At 44.8% G+C, this 10,866-nt stretch overlaps 1 protein-coding gene across 1 annotated transcript in view; it reads right to left on the reverse strand.

Moving 5' to 3' along the window:
• LOC118379786 (acetyl-coenzyme A synthetase, cytoplasmic-like) overlaps positions 1 to 10,011 on the reverse strand; it is a 56,434-nt gene extending 46,423 nt beyond the window's left edge. The window contains exons 1-5 of the mRNA XM_052475939.1: positions 9,720 to 10,011; positions 9,404 to 9,599; positions 6,647 to 6,738; positions 6,292 to 6,395; positions 3,045 to 3,117 (exon numbers count right to left, since the gene is read on the reverse strand). Coding sequence (XP_052331899.1) covers positions 3,045 to 3,117; positions 6,292 to 6,395; positions 6,647 to 6,738; positions 9,404 to 9,599; positions 9,720 to 9,843 — 589 coding nt within the window. The 5' untranslated portion in view covers positions 9,844 to 10,011. The remainder of the gene's footprint in view (positions 1 to 3,044; positions 3,118 to 6,291; positions 6,396 to 6,646; positions 6,739 to 9,403; positions 9,600 to 9,719) is intronic.
• Positions 10,012 to 10,866: the final 855 nt, after the last annotated feature.

Consider the following 10,866-nt stretch of genomic DNA (forward strand, 5'->3'; position numbering starts at 1 on the left):
TTGGACATCAGCCAGTCCCACATGCATGGTGTCATCTCATTGGACATCAGCCAGTCCCACATGCATGGTGTCCCACATCTCATGCATGGACATCAGCCAGTCCCACATGCATGGTGTCATCTTATTGGACATCACATCAGCCATCGTCCCACATGCATGGTGTCATCTTATTGGACGACATCAGCCACGTCCCACATGCATGGTGTCATCTCATTGGACGACATCAGCCACGTCCCACATGCATGGTGTCATCTTATTGGACGACATCAGCCAAGTCCCACATGCATGGTGTCATCTCATTGGACATCAGCCAAGTCCCACATGCATGGTGTCATCTCATTGGACGACATCAGCCAGTCCCACATGCATGGTGTCATCTTATTGGACATCAGCCAGTCCCACATGCATGGTGTCATCTTATTGGACGACATCAGCCAAGTCCCACATGCATGGTGTCATCTTATTGGACTACATCAGCCAAGTCCCACATGCATGGTGTCATCTCATTGGACGACATCAGCCACGTCCCACATGCATGGTGTCATCTTATTGGACGACATCAGCCAAGTCCCACATGCATGGTGTCATCTCATTGGACGACATCAGCCACGTCCCACATGCATGGTGTCATCTCATTGGACGACATCAGCCACGTCCCACATGCATGGTGTCATCTTATTGGACGACATCAGCCACGTCCCACATGCATGGTGTCATCTTATTGGACGACATCAGCCACGTCCCACATGCATGGTGTCATCTCATTGGACGACATCAGCCAAGTCCCACATGCATGGTGTCATCTTATTGGACATCAGCCACGTCCCACATGCATGGTGTCATCTTATTGGACGACATCAGCCAAGTCCCACATGCATGGTGTCATCTCATTGGACGACATCAGCCAGTCCCACATGCATGGTGTCATCTCATTGGACATCAGCCAGTCCCACATGCATGGTGTCATCTTATTGGACATCAGCCAGTCCCACATGCATGGTGTCATCTCATTGGACGACATCAGCCACGTCCCACATGCATGGTGTCATCTTATTGGACGACATCAGCCACGTCCCACATGCATGGTGTCATCTCATTGGACGACATCAGCGACGTCCCACATGCATGGTGTCATCTCATTGGACATCAGCCAAGTCCCACATGCATGGTGTCATCTCATTGGACGACATCAGCCAGTCCCACATGCATGGTGTCATCTTATTGGACATCAGCCAGTCCCACATGCATGGTGTCATCTCATTGGACATCAGCCAGTCCCACATGCATGGTGTCATCTTATTGGACGACATCAGCCAAGTCCCACATGCATGGTGTCATCTCATTGGACATCAGCCAGTCCCACATGCATGGTGTCATCTCATTGGACATCAGCCAGTCCCACATGCATGGTGTCATCTTATTGGACATCAGACCCATGCATGCATCTCATTGGACGACATCAGCCACGTCCCACATGCATGGTGTCATCTTATTGGACGACATCAGCCACGTCCCACATGCATGGTGTCATCTTATTGGACATCAGACATGCATGCATCTCATTGGACATCAGCCAGTCCCACATGCATAGTGTCATCTTATTGGACATCAGCCAAGTCCCACATGCATGCATAGTGTCATCTCATTGGACGACATCAGCCAGTCCCACATGCATGGTGTCATCTTATTGGACACATCAGCCAAGTCCCACATGCATGGTGTCATCTTATTGGACATCAGCCAGTCCCACATGCATGGTGTCATCTTATTGGACATCAGCCAGTCCCACATGCATGGTGTCATCTTATTGGACGACATCAGCCACGTCCCACATGCATGGTGTCATCTTATTGGACGACATCAGCCAAGTCCCACATGCATGGTGTCATCTCATTGGACATCAGCAGGGCTCTAAAATGCTCCTAGATATTTTGTTGTGTCACCTGACATTTTTTATTTTAGGGAACACCAGTGGGAACCGGAAGAAAACCGCTCCCAGACAAATATAGTTGTAATGATGGGCTTCGCTGAGGGAAAAATCGAGCGCAGACTCATTCAGAATATTAAACACTACGTCGGTGTTCTGATGACGTCATGGCAACGCCCGTGTCCGCCACTTTGTTTAGCCAGTTAGCGAAACAGCGTTCCGATGACGTCATGGCAACGCCCGTGTCCGCCACTTTGTTTAGCCAGTTAGCGAAACAGTCATTTATTTTTGTATTATTGTTATTATTTATTTTACCCCTTTTTCCTCCCCAATTCCGTGGTTTCCAATTGGTAGGTACAGTCTTGTCTCATCGCTGCAACTCCTGTACGAACTCAGGAGAAGCGAAGGTCGAGAGCCGTGCGTCCTCCGAAACACAACCCAACCAAGCCGCACTGAAACAGTGATTTGTAATGAATGGCTTTCCCATAAAACTTTTCAAATTATCTGGCATAATGATATCAAATGAAATCTAAAATGTTATTTGTGTCACATGCGCCCGAATACAACCGGTGTAGTATACCTTACCATGAAATGCTTACTTACAAGCCCTTAACCAACAACTCAGTTAAAAAATTTAAAAAATAGTTAAGAAAATATTTACTAAATAAATTTAAGTAAAAAATAAAATAAAAAGTAACAAAATAACGATGCTAAATACAGGGGGTACCGGTACCAAGTCAATGTGTAGGGGTACAGGTTAAATATGATATCATGATGATTTGTATCAAATTGAGTGGTGTTTTGTTCTGCAAACTCTACTATTGCAATACTATACTATTGCAAATTAAAGTGTAACTATACCCACCAAAATATATATTTATTTATAATAAACACGTTAAAAATGAGTTTCTAGAGCACAACTGGCTGGCTAGCTTCAAAAGCAGCTAGAATTCATATAGACCCAATATGCTATATCTCAAATAAATTAAAACAAAATACATCTTCTGGTGCTCCTAGATTTTATGTTGTGCTCCTAACTTTTTGAAGTTGGGAGCACCAGTGCTACCAATTCATTTTTTATTTTAATTTAATTTATTTAGAGTCCTGGACATCTTACCTGCAGTCACCAGGATACTACACTGGGAATCCATGATCCTCTCACACAGAGACTCAGCGGAGAAACCTGCAAACTGAACCCACACACACACACCTCAGTGAGGTTGTACAATATGTATAACAGGGCGAAACGCCAACATCTAATGGAGTCATTTAACAGAACATTGTGATTGATTGTTATTGCCGAATCAACATTTGCTCAATATAAAAAATTAAATAAAAATGATTTGATGTTAGAGTTAGCCTGGTCCCAGATCTACTTTAGCCAAAGCACACAGCTTTATCATTTACTGTAAGCCTGCTCCTTTAAAAGAAAAAAAAAAATGAAAAAAATAAAAGCCACTTCTGCATTGGACACAGTTAAATAGTTCACAGTTTAACACTTCCTACCTCTCAATGTGACCATAGCGCTTTAATATGAAATACATTTTAGGACGTGACGGACTCTATCGTTTAAAAATGTCCTCAGCAAAATGGCATTGAATACAAAAGCATTTCTAAACTTTAAAAAATATATATATATTAAAAAGAAATTAAATAATCTGCCTTGTTGTTTCAAACTACATGAGAAATAATGCTACATCAGAATAGAAGTTGTGATACTGCAAAAAGCCCAAAACAATCAAAACATTGGCAACAATCTCTTATGTCCCGTTCGTGAATCATACAACATTAGACAGCTCATAGAACAATGGACCAGCAGGAAGGGGGACACTTACATTTTAAAATAGGTCTAAATATAGTCCTGCATACTGCATTAAAAATAACCTTGGGGACACATAAGACATGAGGTATTGTTCAACTACAAGGCTATAAACTCTACTTGAGACGCAAAGGTTATGACCGAAATAGTGTCTGGCTCAGCTTGCTGCTAAAATTACTATACATGTATTCTTGCTATGATCCTGGCCCAAATAGCACGCTGACAGTTCTAGTGTGGCTGGTCCACATTTTAAAGCACTATGTAGGGAATATGGTGCCATTATAGGGCACAATGTAGGGAATAGGGTGCCATTATAGGGCACTATGTAGGGAATATGGTGCCATTATAGGGCACTATGTAGGGAATATGGTGCCATTATAGGGCACTATGTAGGGAATAGGGTGCCATTATAGGGCACTATGTAGGGAATAGGGTGCCATTATAGGGCACTATGTAGGGAATAGGGTGCCATTATAGGGCACTATGTAGGGAATAGGGTGCCATTATAGGGTACTATGTAGGGAATAGGGTGCCATTATAGGGCACTATGTAGGGAATAGGGTGCCATTACAGGGCACTATGTAGGGAATAGGGTGCCATTATAGGGCACTATGTAGGGAATAGGGTGCCATTATAGGGCACTATGTAGGGAATAGGCTATGTAGGGAATAGGGTGCCATTATAGGGCACTATGTAGGGAATAGGGTGCCATTACAGGGCACTATGTAGGGAATAGGGTGCCATTATAGGGCACTATGTAGGGAATAGGGTGCCATTATAGGGCACTATGTAGGGAATAGGGTGCCATTATAGGGCACTATGTAGGGAATAGGGTGCCATTATAGGGCACTATGTAGGGAATAGGGTGCCATTATAGGGCACTATGTAGGGAATAGGGTGCAATTATAGGGCACTATGTAGGGAATAGGGAGCCACTTGGGACGCAGGCCGTTTGCAGGTGTTATCCCAACTGGTGTTCACATGCTACTGAACAGCTGATAACTCTGCAAGGCGAGGTCAGGCAGAACCGACAGGGGCAGGCATGACCCCATTCTCTACAGACCCCCCACCACCTTTATGTCAGTCAGTACAGTCTGGACACAGAAACCAAAACCAGTCATTTACAGTGTGGAACATCTACACACCTTATTAAGACTGCATTAGTCGTATTAGCTAGCGGAGCTATAAAGAAAACAACCCACACAGGCAGTAGATCAGATCTAACACAAAGTCTTCAGGTTAAGTCTCAGAGAAGGTTCCTCATCATGAGAGCCGCTAGATGATCAAACCACCTCCAGTAAACTTAAAGCAGGGATTGATATTGGGCGGCAGGGTAGCCTAGTGGTTAGAGTGGAGGGGCGGCAGGGTAGCCTAGTGGTTAGAGTGGAGGGGCGGCAGGGTAGCCTAGTGGTTAGAGCGTTGGACTAGTAACCGGAAGGTTGCGAGTTCAAACCCCTGAACAGGCAGTTAACCCACTGTTCCCAGGCCGTCATTGAAAATAAGAATTTTCTTAACTGACTTGCCGAGTAAAATAATTAAATATTGAAGTCTGAAAAGGCACTTGACCATCAGGCAAGTCAGGACTATTTTTTTTGGGGGGGGGAGGGGTTGCTCGAAGATTATGATTACTTAGCCGAAAATGTAAATGTAAAATTTGACACTCCACTCAGAAACTACATATATTGCCAGAAAGATCCGTACTGGAATTCTTTGTATTTTAGTTATAAGCAGGCTCAACTTGTCTGTCTTTCACTTAAACAATGGGGAGGAACAGGAAATATCAGTTTTAGGCTACTGGAATTCACTATAGAAACGAAATAACAATAAATCGCCTGTCCAATGGGAGAGCAGGGCTAGCTCAACTAGCACGACTGCTCAGTTCGCTTGTTTAATGGAAATATTTACGATATTATTATATTTATTTAACACTTTATTTAACTAGACAGTAAAAAAAATAAAAAAAAATCTTATTTACAATGATGGCCAGAACCAGGCCAAACCTGGACGACGCTGGGCAAAACTGTGCGCCGTCCTATGGGACTCCCAATCACAGCCGGTTGTGATACAGCCTGGATTCGAACCAGGGACCTGCAGTGACTCAGTTCCTTAGACCGCTGCGCCACTCGGGAGCCCAGATGAAGTTCATATTCAGTTTTAAGGTGATTAACAGAATGTTTAGTTCTATATTTCTGTCTTTCTGTAATACGTCCAGTGTTGTTTTTAACACTGGTTAACGGTCACTAGACTAGAGACGATGTTCTGGATTTAACTCACATCTGTTGATAGTGATTGATGCCAGATTGAAAGTACAAGGACAGAGGACACTGATTGTTATTGTCGTCTGTAAGACACGTGTGTGTGTGTGTGTGTGTATGTGTGTATGTGTCTTTTTGTTTGAACAGTCGTCTGCTGATTAGGGGGGACCTTCTCAGAGAAGACCAGTTAGACATTTTCCTCTGTTTCTGTGCTGGGTGGTGTCTCCCTGTTGCAACTTGAAATAAACCCGGGATTGATTTCTGATCGACTTCATCTCTTCACCACTGACCACGATGGAGTGGACCGCTCCTATCCTGGTGCAGGCCAGCATGGTGTACACCAGCTCTGGAATCATAGGGAGGTAGATGGCCACCCTGTCTCCCTTCCTCACTCCTGTTAACACACACGCCAGAAGACAAAATGGTGGAGGAGATAGATATACATACATGGTATTTAGCTCTATATGATAAATGTTAAGTTAAAGGGTGATGTTGTGCTGGTTTTGACGGGGAAACTGAGTATTTAAAACATTTCTAAAGAAAAGCGGCACCATTTAGGAATGTTCTTCACAAGGGCAGTAAATTGGGAGAAGTGGTAAGCGAGCCTATTTCTTTCGTATGCCACACTAAGGTGTGCCACCTTACCCATCTGCTTCAGAGTGTTGGAACACCTGCACACCTGTCCAAGCAGCTGACTGTAGGTGATGGCCTCGTGGTGAGCAGGTGAGTTACCCTCCCTAGAGAACAGACATTTAAAAAAAAACATCAAGCCTTTATCTGAATCAATACAATATAAAAAAACATCAAGCCTTTATCCGAATCAATACAATATAAAAAAACATCAAGCCTTTGATTATCCGAGTCAACAATTCAGGTCATGTTGTCATTCATCACAGTCAGTTAGAAGACACACCTGAAGAGGAAACCTATTCCCTTATTGTGTCATTTTGGACTTTTAGTTTTAAACTTTCCAATGACTTCTCCTCAGTCATCAGGTTGCGTCATGTATAAAACACAACTTCTGTCATTTCAATCCTAAAATGTAGCAATGCATCCTGTTGTTTGCTCAGACAGGATGTTCTCCTTGTTCAGTCTATATTCGGGTTTGAATGCCTGTCCGATGTCAGTCTGTCTGCTTGTTTAGTTATGTGGCACACTGTTGCACAAGTCTGTCTCAACTCCCAAGCCCCCGACCCAGTTACCATGGCAGTCTGCCCGGGTAAAGCTTGGATCTGACCTCACCTGTTGTACTGTAGATAGCTGACATTAACATCATCAGCTATGTGCACGACGAAGAGACGTGGCTGACTGTGTTACAATAATAACTGTTAAAGATACCCAGATAATACAACGATCAAGAGCAGACCAATGACTGTGAAGCTGGCCAGGAAGACTAGGCCTCAGTCTGACTGAAGAGACAAAAATGACCATCTCAAGCATTCAGCTAACCGTACAGCTACAGCTAACCGTACAGCTACAGCTAACCGTACAGCTACAGCTAACCGTACAGCTACAGCTAACCATATATAGCTAACCGTACAGCTACAGCTAACCGTGCAGCTACAGCTAACCGTACAGCTAACCTTACAGCTACAGCTAACCGTACAGCTAACCTTACAGCTACAGCTAACCGTACAGCTACAGCTGTAGACTGTAGCTCCTAAATGACACAATACATTATTTACCATTAATTTCTATTGGGCACAAAAATAATCTGTAACACAACCAAAACAAACAGCAAATTCATCCATCAAGCTTGTAGAGTCACAAACTTGATGTAATCATTGCGTGCTATGGGAATATGGGACCAAATACTGAACTTCAAGACTACTTTAATACACATACAAGTGAATTTGTCCCAATACTTTTGGTCCCCTAAAATGGGTGGACTGTGTACAAAACGTGCTGTAATTGCTAAACGATGAAAATAACTTGAAATAACTTAAAGTCTGCACTTTAAAATCCAAAGAGACAAAACAATATTGTCAGTTTTTGTATAAAAAAATGTAATTTTTTTTAAAGAATGTTAAAAAAAAGAAAGTTTTTTTTTTTTTTTTTAAATCGACCATGTATTTTTTTTATGTATTTTCTTATTTACAATGACAGCCTACCGGGGCTTGTTCAGGGGCAGAACGACAGATTTTTTTCCCTTGTCAGCTCGGGGATTTGATCCAGCAACCTTTAGGTTACTGACCCAACGCTCTAACCACTAGGCTACCTGCCGCCCCTACACTCTAACCACGAGGCTACCTGCCGCCCCTACACTCTAACCACTAGGCTACCTGCCGCCCCTACACTCTAACCACTAGGCTACCTGCCGCCCCTACACTCTAACCACTAGGCTACCTGCCGCCCCTCCACTCTAACCACTAGGCTACCTGCCGCCCCTACACCTAACCACTAGGCTACCTGCCGCCCCTCCACTCTAACCACTAGGCTACCTGCCGCCCCTCCACCAACCACTAGGCTACCTGCCGCCCTCCACTCTAACCACTAGGCTACCTGCCGCCCCTCCACTCTAACCACTAGGCTACCTGCCGCTCCTCCACTCTAACCACTAGGCTACCTGCCGCCCCTCTACTCTAACCACTAGGCTACCTGCCGCCCTCCACTCTAACCACTAGGCTACCTGCCGCCACTCTAACCACGAGGCTACCTACCACCCCTCCTCTCTAACCCGAGGCTCCTGCCACCCCTCCTCTCTAACCACGAGGCTACCTGCCGCCCCTACACTCTAACCACTAGACTACCTGCCGCCCTCCACTCTAACCACAGGCTAGGCTCCACTCTAACCACTAGGCTACCTGCCCCTCCACTCTAACCACGAGGCTACCTGCCGCTCCTCCACTCTAACCACTAGGCTACCTGCCGCTCCTCCACTCTAACCACGAGGCTACCTACCACCCCTCCTCTCTAACCACGAGGCTACCTGCCACCCCTCCTCTCTAACCACGAGGCTACCTGCCGCCCCTCCACTCTAACCACTAGGCTACCTGCCGTTAAAACACCTTATCTTCTGACTCTGATGTCAGGTGTTAGTTACCTCTTGGTCTCAGTATACATTAACCTAAAACCCCCATCTCAGCCCTGGCACTCTGAGAAACAGGCATTACTTGTCTGAGAAGTTAGACTTTCACACATTGACAAAGTAAATATTTGGTCACGTATGAAATGAAAAAAGCTCAATCAACTACATTAGAGCCACACACTAAGCCAGGGTGTTGATGTAGATACTGAATGAATAATAGGTCCGTAGTGTCTAGAGGACTTCCTGTCCCGTACTGGGGCGCTCCAGGGAGACTTGTATGCTACAGACGGTGGCTCAAAATGTAGTCCTCATTCTTATTCACTACAACTTTTTTTCTGAACAAGTAGAAACAGTCAACTTTTGTCTTGTCTTACCAGTAGAATGCCACTCGTTCACCAAGGTTCTTGTCCTTCACGTTCCTGTCCAGGACGTTGTAGCACATGTTAGTTGTGGCTCCCTCCATGCACTTCACAAAGATGTTCCCTTTGGTCACATCGAAGTTATACTGCAGAATCTGACCCGTAGGAGGTTTCTTCCAATAGAAATCACTAGCAACCTCTTTCCAGAATACTGCAAGAAAAAGGACATTCAGATTTTGTTCAGAGCACACAGACACACACACACACACACACAATGAGTCTTTAGTTATTCTGCGAGCAACAAGGACGGCTAACAGCCTTCTTAACCTACCGTCCGGCTCCTCAATAGACTTCCTGTAAAGTTCCAGATAACGGTCGAAGTCAGGCACATGAGCATCCTTCTGCAAATCCTTCGGAGGATGGTACATCTTGTGTTGAGAGCCAGGGACCACCATCGTTGATAGCTCTATCTACAGTACGTCTGTCTGTCTATCTGAAGAGAGAGAAGAGAAAGAGATTAGAGGTGAGAGGCCAGGCCAGTCACTCCACTGATTTGATTTGTCTATCATCCAAGGCTAGAGGAGGGGAGAGACTAGAAGTGTGGCCAGGCACAGACAACTACAGAAAGCTTCAGGCATTGGAGCAGTACATTGTGCCTACACTCTGGCCACACCCCCAATTGCCAGCTTTGGTGTCCCTTCCACAGCCTGCTTAGTGCCAAGGGAGCCAATCAAAACACTGAACATGACACTCCCACCTTTTCATTGGCTGAGCGGGCCCTGGTCTGTTGATCACATTATTTTCAGAGATATTCTGTATGAGGGGGATTGGTAGGCTGGTTGTGACTAGACGCAGACCAGCTACAACCGATAGTGACTTTTTCATGGCAGGTTAGGAGAGAATTTGAGCTAATCCTAACCTTAACCTAATTCTCCTAACCTCCGGTTGTAGGTATACTTCCTCTATTCAGAACCATGAATGCTAGCCTGAGACAGACAGACACAGACAGACATTCAGAGAGACAGTACAGACAGACAGTACAGACATTCAGAGAGACAGTACAGACAGACAGTACAGACATTCAGAGAGACAATACAGACAGACAGTACAGACAGACAGACAGTACAGACATTCAGAGAGACAGTACATTCAGAGAGACAGCACAGTGTATTCTGTATTCCTGAAACAACAACCTCCCCCTTAATTGACACTATGCCACTTTTGTTTTGGAGCCGATTTCTCTCTGGGCTTTGAACGGGGCATCTGGCTCACGCTGAGTCATGCATGCAATCACTTTTCATTCGGTGGAAAGTCCTTCTACTGGAGTAACCCGGGACAGATAATCGAATCCCCTCATTGTGAAAACGCTGGGCCAGGGGCGTGTTCATTGTGTCGATTCTGTTGCAAAACGTTTCTTAAAATCGGAAGCAAGCGGAAAGAAACAGGGAGGGACCAACCTGAATTTGTCCAATAAAAAC

Source organism: Oncorhynchus keta, chromosome 23, assembly GCF_023373465.1.
Source record: "Oncorhynchus keta strain PuntledgeMale-10-30-2019 chromosome 23, Oket_V2, whole genome shotgun sequence".
In the NCBI taxonomy this organism is placed as follows: domain Eukaryota; kingdom Metazoa; phylum Chordata; class Actinopteri; order Salmoniformes; family Salmonidae; genus Oncorhynchus; species Oncorhynchus keta.